Raw genomic sequence first — 19,762 nt, forward strand, 5'->3', positions numbered from 1 at the left:
AGTAACACTAGCATAAAGAGCACTACAAACACCAGGCTTGCATTCAGCACCCAGCCTTTACGTCTCAGCCAGTTTCTATCCAGTGGGTATGTTATACTTTTGCTATATTGGCAGAACACACAATAAATAGCCCTTATACTGAGGAGATTCCCTCATAAGCCAGTCACTGCTGTCACTCTCCCTGAACTGAAACATATGATTCCTCTGAACTCCTTTTTAGTGGAATCCAGTTCTACTAAGACAGACCTCATGTTTATCTTCCACTCCTTGTCTGTCTAATGGCGGGTACACACTACCCAATGTGTAAATGCCGGCGGTAAATGTGACTATATCGTTGAACGATATAGCGTTCAACAATATAGTGCGTACACACTGAACGTTATTGTTCAACAATAACGTTCAGTGACGTCACCGCCGGCATTCCCGAGCATGCAGCTCAGCGCGACATTGATGGGTTGAGCTGTATGTCAGCTCAATAATGGTGAAAGCTGAACGGCGTGCAGGAACGCGCATCATTCATCGTTCACCAATATCCCCCCCATACATGCTGAATGATTTCAGGTTAAAAATAAATGATAAGAACATTAATGTTGTTATCGGTTATTTTTTAGGCACAAATCGCCTAGTGTGTACCCGGCTTTAGCCTAAAAATCCAAGGCATGAACAGTTTGCAAACTATTTAATGGAAATACCTTAAACCCCCAAGTCACTAAAGTTTTTCATGACCATTTAAAATTACAAACCCACAAGCTTTTATACAGGTCGTATTACCCTGAGGTCAGAGTTTGTGTTCCCTGAAAACATTCAGGTTCAGGACATCAAATGTAACTGTGTCCTAGTTCCTCTATATTTATTATATGTGCCCTTGCTGTACACAACATCCATGCACCATACTAACAGTTATCTTTGTCCCTCTGACCCTTGTCACATTGTCCACCAATATCTGCTGTGGAACACACCTTGTACCTGTCTTGCACAGAAGTTGGCATGTTGGCCGTGTTATACAGCATCTTTGAATACTTAGCACAGTTTTCTCTTATGGAATCAACTGGTACACTATACAATATATACATTTCCATTTGTTACTCTACCTTCCTCCCTGACTTAAGTCCTGCAGAATAGGCTGACCCTTTATACATACAGGATTATAATGACTGTTCCGATAAACTGTTGTAATAATTGATAGTAACTGAAGGATGCTGAAACTGTTGTATTCATAAATCTAGGTGCGCTGGGGCGAGAGAGGCTCCACAGAAGAAGGAGCTAAGCTGGAGAAAGCAAAGAATGCCAAGGTCAAGATGCCAGAGCAGGAATATGAGTTTCCGTCACCAAAGATCCTCAACACCAGTTATGGAAAGCCAAACTCCTCCAGGAAGTGGTACTCCCCAATTAAGGTGGGGCTTATATACTGTATAGCATATTGTAATGAGTAGTGACCAAGAATTTAACATGTTACGTTGGTAAAAATCTATTGCATGTACCAATTACACATGGGTTCTAGCTAGGTCTGAAGGTCAAAGGAAGTCGTAGACCAAGTTCTTTATCCATCAGGTGCTCATAATATTATGTGTCCATATGGTATAATTTCCATGAAGTTGTATTCACACTGGTCATGTGTATCCATCTGAGGAAGCCATAGGTTGTAACTGAATGTGGTTATAATAGACACAACACAATGGTGGTCATTCCGAGTTGTTCGCTCGTTGCCGATTTTCGCTATATTGCGATTAGTCGCTTACTGCGCATGCGCAAGGTTCGCAGAGCGCATGCGCTTAGTTATTTTACACAAAAGTTAGGTATTTAACTCACGGCATAACGAGGATTTTTCATCGTTCTGGTGATCGTAGTGTGATTGACAGGAAGTGGGTGTTTCTGGGCGGAAACTGGCCGTTTTCTGGGAGTGTGTGAAAAAACGCAGGCGTTTCTGGGAAAAACGCGGGAGTGTCTGAAGAAACGGGGGAGTGTCTGGCCGAACGCTAGGTGTGTTTGTGACGTCAAACCAGGAACGAAACTGACTGAACTGATCGCAATGGCTGAGTAAGTCTGGAGCTACTCAGAAACTGCTAAGAAATTTCTATTCGCAATTCTGCTAATCTTTCGTTCGCAATTCTGCTAAGCTAAGATTCACTCCCAGAGGGCGGTGGCTTAGCGTGTGCAATGCTGCTAAAAGCAGCTAGCGAGCGAACAACTAGAGATGAGCGGGTTCGGTTTCTCTGAATCCGAACCCGCCCGAACTTCATGTTTTTTTACACGGGTCCGAGCGACTCGGATCTTCCCGCCTTGCTCGGTTAACCCGAGCGCGCCCGAACGTCATCATCACGCTGTCGGATTCTCGCGAGGCTCGGATTCTATCGCGAGACTCGGATTCTATATAAGGAGCCGCGCGTCGCGGCCATTTTCACACGTGCATTGAGATTGATAGGGAGAGGACGTGGCTGGCGTCCTCTCCGTTTAGAAATTAAAATAGATAGGAGAGTGAGAGTGAGACACTTCATTTACTTACTGGAGCTTAGGAGGAGTTATACTAGTGACTGATGACCAGTGACCTGACCCACCAGTGCAGTTTTATAATTTATTATTATTTAATAATCCGTTCTGTTCTTGTTCTCTGCCTGAAAAAAACGATACACAGTGACTCAGTCACACTCACATACCATATCTGTGCTCAGCCCAGTGTGCTGCATCATCTATGTATAATATCTGACTGTGCTCACACAGCTTAATTGTGGGGTAGACTGGGGAGCAGTTATAGGTTATAGCAGGAGCCAGGAGTACATATTAAACAGTGCACACTTTTGCTGCCAGAGTGCCACTGCCAGTGTGACTGACCACTGACCACTGTGACCAGTGACCTGACCACACTGACCACCAGTATAGTATATTGTGATTGTCTGCCTGAAAAAGTACACTCGTCGTGTGACTTGTGTGGTGTTTTTTTATTCTATAAAAATTAAAAAACTCATTCTGCTGACAGACAGTGTCCAGCAGGTCCCTCATTATATAATATATACCTGTCCGGCTGCAGTAGTGATATATATATATTTTTTATATCATTATTTATCATCCAGTCTATACTAGCAGCAGACACAGTACGGTAGTTCACGGCTGTAGCTACCTCTGTGTCGGCACTCGGCAGTCCATCCATAATTGTATACCACCTACCCGTGGTTTTTTTTTCTTTCTTCTTTATACATACTACATCTCATTATCATCCAGTCTATATTAGCAGCAGACACAGTACAGTACGGTAGTCCACGGCTGTAGCTACCTCTGTGTCGGCACTCGGCAGTCCATCCATAATTGTATACCACCTACCCGTGGTTTTTTTTTTCTTTCTTCTTTATACATACTACATCTCATTATCATCCAGTCTATATTAGCAGCAGACACAGTACAGTACGGTAGTCCACGGCTGTAGCTACCTCTGTGTCGGCACTCGGCAGTCCATCCATAATTGTATACCACCTACCCGTGGTTTTTTTTTTCTTTCTTCTTTATACATACTACATCTCATTATCATCCAGTCTATATTAGCAGCAGACACAGTACAGTATGGTAGTCCACGGCTGTAGCTATCTCTGTGTCGGCACTCGGCAGTCCATCCATAATTGTATACCACCTACCCGTGGTTTTTTTTTTCTTTCTTCTTTATACATACTACATCTCATTATCAACCAGTCTATATTAGCAGCAGACACAGTACGGTAGTTCACGGCTTTAGCTACCTCTGTGTCGGCACTCGGCAGTCCATCCATAATTGTATACCACCTACCCGTGGTTTTTTTTTCTTTCTTCTTTATACATACTACATCTCATTATCATCCAGTCTATATTAGCAGCAGACACAGTACAGTACAGTAGTCCACGGCTGTAGCTACCTCTGTGTCGGCACTCGGCAGTCCATCCATAATTGTATACCACCTACCCGTGGTTTTTTTTTCTTTCTTCTTTATACATACTACATCTCATTATCATCCAGTCTATATTAGCAGCAGACACAGTACAGTACGGTAGTCCACGGCTGTAGCTACCTCTGTGTCGGCACTCGGCAGTCCATCCATAATTGTATACCACCTACCCGTGGTTTTTTTTTTCTTTCTTCTTTATACATACTACATCTCATTATCAACCAGTCTATATTAGCAGCAGACACAGTACGGTAGTTCACGGCTGTAGCTACCTCTGTGTCGGCACTCGGCAGTCCATCCATAATTGTATACTAGTATCCATCCATCTCCATTGTTTACCTGAGGTGCCTTTTAGTTGTGCCTATTAAAATATGGAGAACAAAAATGTTGAGGTTCCAAAATTAGGGAAAGATCAAGATCCACTTCCACCTCGTGCTGAAGCTGCTGCCACTAGTCATGGCCGAGACGATGAAATGCCAGCAACGTCGTCTGCCAAGGCCGATGCCCAATGTCATAGTACAGAGCATGTCAAATCCAAAACACCAAATATCAGTAAAAAAAGGACTCCAAAACCTAAAATAAAATTGTCGGAGGAGAAGCGTAAACTTGCCAATATGCCATTTACCACACGGAGTGGCAAGGAACGGCTGAGGCCCTGGCCTATGTTCATGGCTAGTGGTTCAGCTTCACATGAGGATGGAAGCACTCAGCCTCTCGCTAGAAAACTGAAAAGACTCAAGCTGGCAAAAGCACCGCAAAGAACTGTGCGTTCTTCGAAATCCCAAATCCACAAGGAGAGTCCAATTGTGTCGGTTGTGATGCCTGACCTTCCCAACACTGGACATGAAGAGCATGCGCCTTCCACCATTTGCACGCCCCCTGCAAGTGCTGGAAGGAGCACCCGCAGTCCAGTTCCTGATAGTCAGATTGAAGATGTCAGTGTTGAAGTACACCAGGATGAGGAGGATATGGGTGTTGCTGGCGCTGGGGAGGAAATTGACCAGGAGGATTCTGATGGTGAGGTGGTTTGTTTAAGTCAGGCACCCGGGGAGACACCTGTTGTCCGTGGGAGGAATATGGCCGTTGACATGCCAGGTGAAAATACCAAAAAAATCAGCTCTTCGGTGTGGAAGTATTTCAACAGAAATGCGGACAACAGGTGTCAAGCCGTGTGTTGCCTTTGTCAAGCTGTAATAAGTAGGGGTAAGGATGTTAACCACCTCGGAACATCCTCCCTTATACGTCACCTGCAGCGCATTCATAATAAGTCAGTGACAAGTTCAAAAACTTTGGGCGACAGCGGAAGCAGTCCACTGACCAGTAAATCCCTTCCTCTTGTACCCAAGCTCACGCAAACCACCCCACCAACTCCCTCAGTGTCAATTTCCTCCTTCCCCAGGAATGCCAATAGTCCTGCAGGCCATGTCACTGGCAATTCTGACGAGTCCTCTCCTGCCTGGGATTCCTCCGATGTATCCTTGCGTGTAACGCCTACTGCTGCTGGCGCTGCTGTTGTTGCTGCTGGGAGTCGATGGTCATCCCAGAGGGGAAGTCGTAAGCCCACTTGTACTACTTCCAGTAAGCAATTGACTGTTCAACAGTCCTTTGCGAGGAAGATGAAATATCACAGCAGTCATCCTACTGCAAAGCGGATAACTGAGGCCTTGGCATCCTGGGTGGTGAGAAACGTGGTTCCGGTATCCATCATTACTGCAGAGCCAACTAGAGACTTGTTGGAGGTACTGTGTCCCCGGTACCAAATACCATCTAGGTTCCATTTCTCTAGGCAGGCGATACCGAAAATGTACACAGACCTCAGAAAAAGAGTCACCAGTGTCCTAAAAAATGCAGCTGTACCCAATGTCCACTTAACCACGGACATGTGGACAAGTGGAGCAGGGCAGGGTCAGGACTATATGACTGTGACAGCCCACTGGGTAGATGTATGGACTCCCGCCGCAAGAACAGCAGCGGCGGCACCAGTAGCAGCATCTCGCAAACGCCAACTCTTTCCTAGGCAGGCTACGCTTTGTATCACCGCTTTCCAGAATACGCACACAGCTAAAAACCTCTTACGGCAACTGAGGAAGATCATCGCGGAATGGCTTACCCCAATTGGACTCTCCTGTGGATTTGTGGCATCGGACAACGCCAGCAATATTGTGTGTGCATTAAATATGGGCAAATTCCAGCACGTCCCATGTTTTGCACATACCTTGAATTTGGTGGTGCAGAATTATTTAAAAAACGAGAGGGGCGTGCAAGAGATGCTGTCGGTGGCCAGAAGAATTGCGGGACACTTTCGGCGTACAGGCACCACGTACAGAAGACTGGAGCACCACCAAAAACTACTGAACCTGCCCTGCCATCATCTGAAGCAAGAAGTGGTAACGAGGTGGAATTCAACCCTCTATATGCTTCAGAGGTTGGAGGAGCAGCAAAAGGCCATTCAAGCCTATACAATTGAGCACGATATAGGAGGTGGAATGCACCTGTCTCAAGCGCAGTGGAGAATGATTTCAACGTTGTGCAAGGTTCTGATGCCCTTTGAACTTGCCACACGTGAAGTCAGTTCAGACACTGCCAGCCTGAGTCAGGTCATTCCCCTCATCAGGCTTTTGCAGAAGAAGCTGGAGACATTGAAGGAGGAGCTAACACGGAGCGATTCCGCTAGGCATGTGGGACTTGTGGATGGAGCCCTTAATTCGCTTAACAAGGATTCACGGGTGGTCAATCTGTTGAAATCAGAGCACTACATTTTGGCCACCGTGCTCGATCCTAGATTTAAAACCTACCTTGGATCTCTCTTTCCGGCAGACACAAGTCTGCTGGGGTTGAAAGACCTGCTGGTGAGAAAATTGTCAAGTCAAGCGGAACGCGACCTGTCAACATCTCCTCCTTCACATTCTCCCGCAACTGGGGGTGCGAGGAAAAGGCTCAGAATTCCGAGCCCACCCGCTGGCGGTGATGCAGGGCAGTCTGGAGCGACTGCTGATGCTGACATCTGGTCCGGACTGAAGGACCTGACAACGATTACGGACATGTCGTCTACTGTCACTGCATATGATTCTCTCAACATTGAAAGAATGGTGGAGGATTATATGAGTGACCGCATCCAAGTAGGCACGTCACACAGTCCGTACTTATACTGGCAGGAAAAAGAGGCAATTTGGAGGCCCTTGCACAAACTGGCTTTATTCTACCTAAGTTGCCCTCCCACAAGTGTGTACTCCGAAAGAGTGTTTAGTGCCGCCGCTCACCTTGTCAGCAATCGGCGTACGAGGTTACATCCAGAAAATGTGGAGAAGATGATGTTCATTAAAATGAATTATAATCAATTCCTCCGCGGAGACATTGACCAGCAGCAATTGCCTCCACAAAGTACACAGGGAGCTGAGATGGTGGATTCCAGTGGGGACGAATTGATAATCTGTGAGGAGCGGGATGTACACGGTGATATATCGGAGGATGATGATGAGGTGGACATCTTGCCTCTGTAGAGCCAGTTTGTGCAAGGAGAGATTAATTGCTTCTTTTTTGGTGGGGGTCCAAACCAACCCGTCATATCAGTCACAGTCGTGTGGCAGACCCTGTCACTGAAATGATGGGTTGGTTAAAGTGTGCATGTCCTGTTTATACAACATAAGGGTGGGTGGGTGGGAGGGCCCAAGGACAATTCCATCTTGCACCTCTTTTTTCTTTCATTTTTATTTGCGTCATGTGCTGTTTGGGGAGTGTTTTTTGGAAGGGCCATCCTGCGTGACACTGCAGTGCCACTCCTAGATGGGCCAGGTGTTTGTGTCGGCCACTAGGGTCGCTTATCTTACTCACACAGCTACCTCATTGCGCCTCTTTTTTTCTTTGCGTCATGTGCTGTTTGGGGAGTGTTTTTTTGGAAGGGCCATCCTGCGTGACACTGCAGTGCCACTCCTAGATGGGCCAGGTGTTTGTGTCGGCCACTAGGGTCGCTTAGCTTACTCACACAGCTACCTCATTGCGCCTCTTTTTTTCTTCTTTGCGTCATGTGTTGTTTGGGGAGTGTTTTTTGGAAGGGCCATCCTGCGTGACACTGCAGTGCCACTCCTAGATGGGCCAGGTGTTTGTGTCGGCCACTAGGGTCGCTTATCTTACTCACACAGCTACCTCATTGCGCCTCTTTTTTTCTTTGCGTCATGTGCTGTTTGGGGAGTGTTTTTTGGAAGGGCCATCCTGCGTGACACTGCAGTGACACTCCTAGATGGGCCCGGTGTTTGTGTCGGCCACTAGGGTCGCTTATCTTACTCACACAGCTACCTCATTGCGCCTCTTTTTTTCTTTGCGTCATGTGCTGTTTGGGGAGGGTTTTTTGGAAGGGCCATCCTGCGTGACACTGCAGTGACACTCCTAGATGGGCCCGGTGTTTGTGTCGGCCACTAGGGTTGCTTATCTTACTCACACAGCTACCTCATTGCGCCTCTTTTTTTCTTTGCGTCATGTGCTGTTTGGGGAGGGTTTTTTGGAAGGGCCATCCTGCGTGACACTGCAGTGCCACTCCTAGATGGGCCCGGTGTTTGTGTCGGCCACTAGGGTCGCTTATCTTACTCACACAGCTACCTCATTGCGCCTCTTTTTTTCTTTGCGTCATGTGCTGTTTGGGGAGGGTTTTTTGGAAGGGACATCCTGCGTGACACTGCAGTGCCACTCCTAGATGGGCCCGGTGTTTGTGTCGGCCGCTAGGGTCGCTTATCTTACTCACACAGCTACCTCATTGCGCCTCTTTTTTTCTTTGCGTCATGTGCTGTTTGGGGAGGGTTTTTTGGAAGGGACATCCTGCGTGACACTGCAGTGCCACTCCTAGATGGGCCAGGTGTTTGTGTCGGCCACTAGGGTCGCTGAGCTTAGTCATCCAGCGACCTCGGTGCAAATTTTAGGACTAAAAATAATATTGTGAGGTGTGAGTATTCAGAATAGACTGAAAATGAGTGGAAATGATGGTTTTTGAGGTTAATAATACTTTGGGATCAAAATGACCCCCAAATTCTATGATTTAAGCTGTTTTTTAGGTTTTTTGGAAAAAAACACCCGAATCCAAAACACACCCGAATCCGACAAAAAAAATTTGGTTAGGTTTTGCCAAAACGCGGTCGAACCCAAAACACGGCCGCGGAACCGAACCCAAAACCAAAACACAAAACCCGAAAAATTTCCGGCGCTCATCTCTACGAACAACTCGGAATGAGGGCCTATGTTTGCAAACAACGCAGTACGTCTCCATCCATGTGATTAATGGACTGTAGCTTTCCACTGTTTCCTATAAGCTGTGCGATAACGTTAGAAACTGAACTCAATAGCATTATGGCTCATCCAGATGATGTTCTGTAAGGAAGTGCTTAAATTGTGTTGAAAAAGTAAAACAATGAGAGAAAACAACAATATATTGCTACAGTATCTAAGGATCAGGTTGATGTCTCTGTCATATTACATGGGAAAGGCAAATAAAATGCAACAGTGAATAATTATGCAGACAATCTATTTGCCATGTACAATGGGCCTGATTCATGTTTGCAAGTAAAGCAAAAGAAACTGGGTAAAACCATGTTGAACTGTAGGTGGGGCAGATGTAACATGTGCAGAGAGATTTAGATTTCAGTGGGGTGTGTTAAAAATGAAATCTACAGTGCAGAGTAAAAATAAAGCTAACATTTGTGGGCTACATGCAAAAGCAGCCAGTATTTACCCTGCACAGAAGCAATATAACCCACCCAAATCTAACACTCCCTGCACATTGCATCTGACTTGTTTAGCCCAGTTGCTTGCTGTTTTGCTATTTTTAAAGACATGAATCAGACCATATGTGTACAGTATTTCAGAGTTGTTGTACTTACAAGACAGAGCTGATAACCCCCCACCTAGTGCAAGATATTTCAGAGGCTCTGATGAATCCTACAGGAATAATAATGGATTAGAGTTGTTACTGAATTTCACTGAGGGAGACGCAGTAACCTCTCACAATGTGGGTAAGTGGTGTAACACTGCCAAGACCCAATGCAGGGTCCAAGTTAGACCACCCCTGTCATGACTGAGTGAGAAAAACATGGCGGATCTTTACAAATATCTACTTCTACATGACCGCAGAGCAGTAAACATGGTTACCACTCACACTTTTCCTGCACTCAAATTCCAAATCCAGTTTTTGGTGCATGTAGCGCAAGCCAAAAAGTGGCATGGGGTCAAAGTCATATTGAAACTCAGAGCAGGAGTCCCTAATAATTGGTCTATTCATGAATCAGTGAAATGAGTGGAAAAGCAATCCAGTGGAGAAGTTGCCCATGGCAACCGGTCAGCTGCTACATATAAGTTTATAGAATTCATTTTATGTTACCTTAACACTGATTGGTTCACTGGCTCACTTCTCCACACTTTTCACTGCTTCATGACCCTAAGGGGTCTATTTACTAAGCTATGGATGGCGATAAAGTGTACGGAGATAAAGTACCAGCCAATCAGCTCCTAGCTGTCATTTTTCAAACACAGCCTGTGACATGGCAGTTAGGTACTGGTTGGCTGGTACTTTATCTCTGTCCACTTTATCTCCTTCCAAGGCTTAGCAAACAGAACCATGAGTCTGTTATTCAGTCAGTGTACTTAGAGGGCCTGATTCTGAGTCACACGCAATTTACACGCAATGCCGATGGTCACATAGTTGAGCTTTGTTTGCAACTGCGTACTAGCAAAAAATTTGTAACAACTCGTACGGCACATGTGTTACACAGAGTACATGATCGGGGCAGACGCTATCAGAAATGTTGCAGATAAATGACGGCTGTTCTTTGGTGGCGACCGAGTGGTGACTACTAGAGCGCACAAAAATGGTCAGTTCATTGGGCGTGGTATGGGCGTGCCATGGATGTGTCAATGCACAATGTCTGCATTTATAGACGCATAGCAGCAGAACTGTGGAACCCTACTGGCGCTGTGGTACACTTACTTGGGGTACCCGAATATAGTGTCTCACCCTTTGTGGTTGCTCTTTTCTGCTTCATCTCTGGTGTGGGTATGGCGTTTATGACCAGCAGGGCCCCCGAGTACACGGGTGCTTAGCACAAAGTACCTGATGGAGGGAGCACACATGGGCAACAGGTGTAGTGCAATAAACAAATGTTGGGCACCAGACCATCTCGTAATTCAAGAACAGGAAAACTTTATTTACACTCCTCCATATCCTACAGCACAGTAAGCATAACGGTTACAAGTTCTATTTCGCCAACTTCCTCCATCACAATACATGCAGCAGAGGGTAAATGCTGTAACCATCAAGCTTGAAATATACAGCAAGTTTGTTTCCACTACAAACACCTCCAGCACAGTCTTATGCATTTGACACAGCAGTGAAAAGAAGTCCGGTGTTGCTGGGCACAGTAGTTCTACAACATGTCAGTCCAGCAAACACATCGTACAGAATACAGGGGACTCCAGATTCAAAGTTTATCGCACTCGTCTCATGGGAAACTTCTAACATGTGGAACATCCCAGTACACAGAGATCCTATCTCCTTCCCCCACGCTGCATATATCTTCTTCATGGAAAATTAACATCCACTATATCCAAGGACTCTGCCGCTATTACATATCCCACTATCCAGGGAGCTTTCATCTGATGTGCTGACAACTTACTACTTATGCAGGCCTTAAACCCTTCTACTGCTGGGCTCGTCGCCTTAAGTATACGATTACTCAGGACTCGCTGCCATCATACAGTGACCCCTCCCTCACTATGGGGCACTTCTCCAGTGGCTATCAACGAAGGAACCATCATTACACATCACATAGGTGGGTGAGTCACTGAAATATGAGCTGTCTCTTCACAGCAGATCTCTCTGCTTCCACTGTGGCACCAGGCAGCACTCACTGGTCTGCTGCAGCAGTCATATGACAGCTAAAAGCACTTTGCCTCTTGTCTTCTGCCAGGGGTGTCTGTCTCACTACAGATCTTAGCTGCTGCACTGCCTTCCCCTATACTTTGGGACTTCTGGCTGTGAGGGGGGGCAACTCCACCTCTTGTATACACCCAGGAGCTTCTCTTGAGCTGCTTGCCACTTCCTAGGGGAGCCCTGGGCTTATTGGGCTTTGCCCTTTTAAACTGATACTGCTGTCGTGGCAGTGCCACGCACCCCCCAAATGCCAGGGTACCACCGGACCTCTTTCCTAACTTTCCCGCGGTCCCAGTTAAAATGGCCTACACTCTACACACGTGGACGCCAGGAAACCTGAGTCTTTTATTGACCCAGGTCTTGACGTCATAGGCTGCAGCCACGGACGGAATGTGCCGCTAGCTATGCCCCCTTGTCGACCTGCTAGGCGATGCCCCCTTGTCGACACGTAAAGCCACGCCCCCTCTGTAGCCAACTTCGCTCTTGCCCTCCCGTTAACTAACAAATTACATTTACGCTCACAGCAGTGTTTGGAGGTGGGGCTTACAAATGGGGCGGAGCTTAAGCCAAGCGCTGCTGGGTATTACAGACCTAGGAGCATAGTAAGGCAAAGAAGCTGCATCTGCCATAGGGCTCAGAGGTGTAACAGGGGGTGTGAAGACCCAGTGCGCACCTTTGATCTCCCAGTGCGCTCGCTGCAAAAACGGGGGCATGACCTCACAGGAATTGTCACTCCAGGGGTGCGCTCGCGGCAAAAGGGGGCATGATTGTAGGGGCATGGTCTCGCAGGGATCGTCACTCCGGGGGCATGCCCAGTATCTTCGGAGATGCTGGGCTGTACTGGCTGCCCCCGGAGACTGTCTCCCAGCGCTGTCGGCACCTCTTCTATGACAGGAGCCGAGTACTGTAGCAGACTTTCACACTGCAGCACCTGGCTCCTGTCTCTGCGGAGGAGCCCACATTTTGGTGTCACACCCGGGTGCGGACCGCACCCCCCGCAGCCACCTTGTGACGCCACTGATAGGGCTGGAGCAGTTTTTGATGATGCGAACCATGGTTGTGTCTAAGGACGCACCAATTGGTATTACAGTGCGCACAAACTCTAAAAGGGGGCATCTCAGTCCTTGTATATTCAGCTGCACAAATGTACACATGGGAGGGAGTTTGTTGCAGCATTTGCATAAGCTTGCAGACAGTAGACGGTCAGGATCATGGCAAAAGTGTACAGATAGATACACACACACACACACACACACACACACACACACACAACACACACACACACACACACACACACATAGGATTTGGTGGTGAATTTTGACTATACAAATCACACAAAGATGATATGAATAACACAAAGATGATATTATAAGTTATAAATATCTTCTCTGTATTATTGTAACCATTGTTATAGTCAAAACTCTGGAGCATACTGGAGTATGACGGGTGAAGCACTGTCTGACCTGGCTACCCTGACTGCATGTCACTGGCAAACAGTGCAGGCTGCCATATTGTGTTATGAACCATTACCTGTCCTATCAGTTCACTAGGAATTAGTGACATCATTGAAGCATAAGGCCGAAAGTGCCTTATTGATGTTACTAGCACCTTGCAAATTCATTGGTTCCCATTATACAATATCTGTCTCTACTGTGTGACAGGGCCAGGTAGACTTTAGTCAGTGAGCTACTAAATTCTACCAAAGGTTATGAACCATTGTATAAAGTGCTAGCAACTGTTTTGGCTAACGAGGCTGGCCGTGCATGTTCGTTTTCCTGTTTTGGTAAATGAATCTTTGTATTAATAAGTTTTCATGTCTAAACAATTCCTTGCCTCTCCATTTATCATCTTATACCTAACAAATTGCCCTGGCAACAACACACACATTCTAACAACTTTCTTATTGAGTAACTTCAGCTGTTTTTCCATGAAAACTTTCTGGAGCATACGGAATAAATGTCATAAACATTTTCATGAAATTCTTGCGCAATACATAGAGATGTTTATAAAAAGAAATAAGAGGCTATGTTCTGGACACAACTTGTGCTTATAATGCTTAATACACATTGCCTGGCTAGTAATTTGTAAGGTAAAAATCACATAATCAAACTTATAATGCACACATGATGATATAGGCCTGATTCTGAGTCTACGTCCAGAAGCGAATGTGTCTCGTGCTTATCAGCAGAATGCTCACACGCTGCAGACTGCACACCGTGCATATGCACCTTGATGGCGAGTATCAGAGCAGACAGCTCCATGGATGAGTCCATGAAATGAGCGTTTCTGGCCAGCGACTAGGTGGCATGGGTGCATAGAACACATCTGTCTGGTAGGTCTGTATTGGACATGTTATGGGTGTGTTGCCAGAATAAGATGATTGTTACGGTGCAAATACTCGCATTAGCATAATGTAGGGATCTTGCTTGTTGACACGGCTGTTTTGCAATTGCGTCCTCTTTGCATCAAGCTCAAAATCAAAATCAAACCCTACATCTATAAACTCTTAAATAAACTCTTAAATAATATATCATGACTTAGAAGCAGACACTTCTGAGTTATAACAAGCAAGCAACAAATATCCCTAAAGCAGCTGGTTAAAGCTAAAGAAAAAGGAGTAACAGTCTGTGCTGTGTCAGTTTGAAAATATAAAAGAATATAGGTCCAAATGTATTAAGCCTTAAAAAATGGAAAGTGATAAAGAGAGATAAAGGACCAACTTACCAGCTCCTTACTGTCATTTTCCAAACACATCACGTGACATGGCAGTTAGGAAGCTGATTGGCTGGTACTTTATCACTTTGTAGCACTCTCCACTTTATCACTTTTTAAGACTTAATACATTTGGGACATAAAAGTGCATCATAGGACAAAATGTATTAAATACTAGTTACCAGTCCATCAAAATGACAGAACAACATAACAGTAATGTCAGCGGCAGCGGCTGTGCACACCCGAAAAGTGCAACACTTTAATTACTCCATCAGGCACCATGTAGTGGCCGTCGTTGTGCAAAACACTTGAATTCCCCCATAGAGGTGAGGAGCAGTGTTAGCCTTTTATGATATAGGATAATAATGTAACAATCAATAAAATGCAAGAAAAACACAGAAAAGGCTAATTAGCCATTACATTCTTCCAAATTATAAAATTCATAAGCCCGCATTTGTATCCCAATTATTGCAGTGACAATTCTCCAAAGTGCAGGTAGGAGAGAGTGGGGTAAGATGAGCCAGTAGTAAAGTTGACCCACCCCCTGTATCTAGGCAACTGGACACATTTGTTGTGACAATGCATTTAGGAATGACTTGGCATTTCTATTGGCTGTGATGGAGAGAAGCACATGGTAAAGTGGTAAGTTAGGTTTTTGTTTCACAAGAAATAGTTTTTGCATGTCAAAGTAAATTATCTACATATCATGTATAATGACTGTTAAGTCAAAGCAAATTTATCCAGGTCTAAAAATATGTATCACACATGTTGGCGATTTGCCAATGTATAAAAACATGTGAATAATTTAGCTAAAATGTTCCAAAATGGTGGCTATGGGCTAAATTGTGCCAGTTTGAAGTTGAGGGCGACAACATGAGTGTAAGATTTCTCCCACAAAGGGGGAGCTTTATCAAAGCTTGGAGAGAGATCAAGTACAAACCAATTAGCTCCTAGCTATTGTTTTTCAAAAATCCTGTGAAATGACAGTTATAAGCTGATTGTTAGTAATTCACCTTTCTCCACTTTATTGATTTCCAAGTTTTGATAAACCTTCCCCAAAGTGATTTGCTGAATAAGCTACCCCAACCTCATGAGGCTGGAGGAACGGGAAAGAGGGAGAAACACATCATATGTACCTGCAACGCTGAGGGTTGGAATGTTGAAATGTCCTTGAAATGCTGAACAAATGTTGTATGAAAATTGTTTCATTGTTGAATGATAAACTTTATTTGGTTGGGTCTATTATTATTATTATTATTATTACATTTTATTTATAAGGCGTCACAAGTGTTTCGCAGCGCCATACAAAGGACAGTACAGGGAGACTAAACTTAGCATTACAGTAAATAAATACAAATACAGTACAGGTAACAAAGAGCACCACAATACTCAAAACATAATGCAGCTAGGGTGTAAGTAGCGAGGGAGTAATCATCGTATTACTTGGGGCTGGCGGCCATAGATAGAGATGGGCCTTTACCGGCAGGAGAAAAAGCGGGTAAAGATGGTCGTTGAGTGGGAGAGAGCTGTGAGTGAAATGTGTCGAGAAGAGGGCTTTGACATCAAGAGGAAAGAGGGCCCTGCTCTAAAGAGCTAACAATCTAGTGGGAAGGGGCGACAGACAGATGACATGAGATGCAAGCAAGCGGGAGGTAGCCTGATGCTAGTATGTAAGCAAAGCAGAGATGTTTAAGGCATGAGGCAGGGGGATGGAGGAGCAGCCTCAGGACTAGGTTATGCATCGGAAGGGTACGCTTTGATGAATAGGTGGGTTTTCAGTGCCCGTTTGAAGCTTTGCAAGGTCGGGGAGAGTCTAATGGAGCGGAGGAGCGCGTTCCACTGAAGGGGTGCTGCACGGGCAAAATCTTGAACTTGAGCATGGGAAGCAGTGACCAGGGTAGAAGAGAGGCGATGGTCATTGGCCGACCGTAGGGGGCGGTAGGGAGTATGAAGGGAGAGGAGGTTGGAGATGTAGGGAGCAGTGGAATTAGAGATGGCCTTGTATGTGAGGGTGAGGAGTTTGAAGAGGATTCTGTAGGGGAATGGGAGCCAGTGCAGATTTTGTCGAAGGGGAGTGGCAGATGTGGAGCGGCGGGAGAGGAAGATAAGCCTAGCTGTGGAGTTGAGGACATATAAAAGGGGTGCAAGATGGGAGCAAGTGAGGCCAGTGAGGAGAATATTGCAGTAGTCGAGTTGTGAGATGACCAGTGAGTGGATGATAAGTTTAGTTGCACTCTGGGAGAGAAATGGCCTGATGCGAGCAATGTTGCGTAACTGGAACCGACAGGGTTGTGCCAGAGCTTGGATGTGGGGTGCAAAGGAGAGGGAGGAGTCAAGAGTGACGCCCAAGCAGCGGAATTGGGGAACGGGGGAGATGATGGTGTTGTCAACAGTGATAGAGATATTGGTAGGGGGTGGTACTCTGGCTGAGGGAAAGATAATGAGTTCAGTTTTGTCCATGTTGAGCTTCAGAGAGCTCTCAGACATCCAGGAGGAGATGGTGGAGAGGCAGCTGTAAACCTGAGAGAGGACAGAGGGGGACAGATCAGGACAGGAGAGGTAGAGTTGTGTGTCATCAGCATAGAGGTGGTATTGAAGGCCAAAGGAGTTAATGAGCGCACCCAGGGAAGAGGTGTACTGGGAGAACAGAAGGGAGCCTAGGACAGAACCCTGAGGGACACCAGCAGGAAGGATGGAAGGGTGTGAGGTGGTGCCGGAGACAGACACAGAGAAGGAGCTGTTAGTGAGGTAAGCGGTAAACCAGTCAAGGACTGTGCTAGAGATGCCAACGTTTTGGACTGTGCAGAGGAGGAGAGGATGATCCATGGTGTCAAAAGCAGCAGAGAGGTCCAGAACGATGAGCAAAGTGAAGTGGCCCCTGGATTTGGCCGAAAGCAGGTCATTGGTCACCAGGGCAGTCTCAGTGGAGTGGAGTGGAGTGGGCGAAAGCCAGATTATAGTGGATCAAGGATGGAGTTGTCAGGGAGGTAGCTTGTGAGATGGCAGTTTATATTGATTAAAGTTACCTTTAAGAAAATAAATAAGACTACAGTATCTGGAAAAGGCATTAGTAAATATTAATCTAATTATGCTCATGTTTAAACTTTAAAAAGTCAAATGGTCAATTTACCCCCAGATGGCTCAATGTTCCTATTGACACGAATATAGTTACCTCTAATCAGGAGTGAATAGTCACAAGACCACTCTTTTTTAGAAGTCTTCTTTTCACAGCCCTTTGTCATAGATGCATTTGTATCATTTCTTTTGACAGGATATATCTTGAAATAAAGGTAGATGTTTTCATTTTACTCCTGTCTCACTTTTCCTTGCGTAGGGGACAACATAAGTAAAAACTGGCTCATTTTACCCCTCTTTCCCCTTTGTGAATACCTACTTTTGCCAGTTCGGCTCAAGTCAATATAAACAATTTTGTGTTAAGCCAATATATCTTACAAACTCCTTTTGGCTGGTAACAGCCTCCCACAGATTTCCAAGTCCTAGCTGTTATTATCTGGTTTCTGAGAAAGGTCCTTGTTAATTCCTTAATTCAAACTGTAGTTGCAGCAGCAGTTATGCATTGCGCGCTGAAGTAGATTTTAAGATGGCTGCCACTGGATCCCCAAATGTAGTGCGAATGTGGGCAGATTTTAGTGAACAATATGAGAGGTAGGATTGCATGCACTGGTGTCACTGAGGGGGTGCGGACTGGACTTGTGTTACCCTTCCAGGGAGTGACACCAAAATGCTGGCTCCTTTGCAGTGACCAGGAGTCTGGTGCTGCACTGTGACATTATCATGCAGCACTGCTCCTATCACTGAGGATGAGTCGGCAGTACTGGGAGAGTCTCCGGGGGCAGTCAAACATCTCCGGGAATGCTGGGCACACCTCCAGAGTGATGAAAATGGTGAATGCTGTGAGGTCATACACCCCTTCCCACAAGGCTACACCCCCTTTTTGGAAGCACACTTGGCACATGTGAGAGTACTATTTGGCCCACTGGATGTCACCGACCCCATTGAACCCACTGATTCCATGCTTTAGGTTCCTTTTGAGGGGTGTGGATTATTAGAAACAAAAGGAATGAAGGCAGCGCTTAATAAAACCAGATGGATTGTCTAAAAGCATTCATTTAATATGTTTAAAAAATTGTAATAACGACAAATACTGACAACAATAGATTGACACTGCATCAATGCAAAAAGTCACCATTGGTGATGAATTACCACATTCTGGCTGTTCCTAGTGATCTCACAGGACCTTAAAATACAAGCACAGACATTGGTGGTCATTCTGAGTTGATCACTAGCTGTTTTTGGTTGCTGCGCAGCGACCAGGCAAAAAAATGGCACTTCTGCGCATGCGTATGCGGCGCAATGCGCAGGCACGACCTACTTTCACAACAGCCGATGCAGTTTCACACAAGGTCTAGCGACGCTTTTCAATCGCACTGCTGGCTGCATAGTGATTGACAGGAAGTGGGTGTTTCTGGGAGGTGTCAAAAGAAATATATGAGAAAAGGGGACTTATCCTGCGCTCCACAATAGGTGATCGCTTCAGAAGGTTCCGGAGTTATTTGAAAACTCATGCGAATGTCATATAAAAGAAAAAAGTTTTTATATATAGTGAAGTACAGTTTTAATCATGTATATGAGACAAATTCATCAAACATAAAAAATTCCACGTGTGGTGAAGTATTTGGGAACCTTCTTTGGAGAAGGGGGGTGATATCCGGCAGCTTTTGCGCACTGAGACCTTCCTTGTATTTTATTTGCATTTTGTTTCTGGGAGGTAACTGACTGTTTTCGGGGAGTGTGTGGAAAAACGCAGGCGTGTCAGATACAAACGCAGCTGTGCCTGGTGAAACGCAGGTGTGGCTGGCCGAACGCAGGGCGTGTTTGTGACGTCAAAACAGGAACTAAACAGTCTGAAGTAATCGCAAGCTAGGAGTAGGTCTCAAGCTGCTCAGAAACTGCACAATCTTTTTTTGTAGCAGCGCTGCGATCCTTTCGTTCGCACTTCTGCTAAGCTAAGATACACTCCCAGAGGGCGGCGGCTTAGCGTTTGCACGGCTGCTAAAAGCAGCTAGCGAGCGAACAACTCAGAATGAGGGCCATCCGCTTTTGAAAAAGGGAAACCGAAACGCGTTAAGCGGGTCTGCATCACTGTCCCATTGTTTGCCTGAACATCACCGCTGTCCCCTGGAATAGGTGAGCTACATGGTTCCCGGGACTG

The 19,762-nt window shown here is 45.7% G+C and overlaps 1 protein-coding gene across 1 annotated transcript in view; it reads left to right on the top strand.

The window, feature by feature from the left end:
- ANTXR1 (ANTXR cell adhesion molecule 1) overlaps positions 1-19,762 on the top strand; it is a 254,065-nt gene that overhangs the window by 173,660 nt on the left and 60,643 nt on the right. The window contains exon 16 of the mRNA XM_063932061.1: positions 1,227-1,394. Coding sequence (XP_063788131.1) covers positions 1,227-1,394 — 168 coding nt within the window. The remainder of the gene's footprint in view (positions 1-1,226; positions 1,395-19,762) is intronic.

Source organism: Pseudophryne corroboree, chromosome 6 (genome assembly GCF_028390025.1).
Source record: "Pseudophryne corroboree isolate aPseCor3 chromosome 6, aPseCor3.hap2, whole genome shotgun sequence".
Taxonomy (NCBI): domain Eukaryota; kingdom Metazoa; phylum Chordata; class Amphibia; order Anura; family Myobatrachidae; genus Pseudophryne; species Pseudophryne corroboree.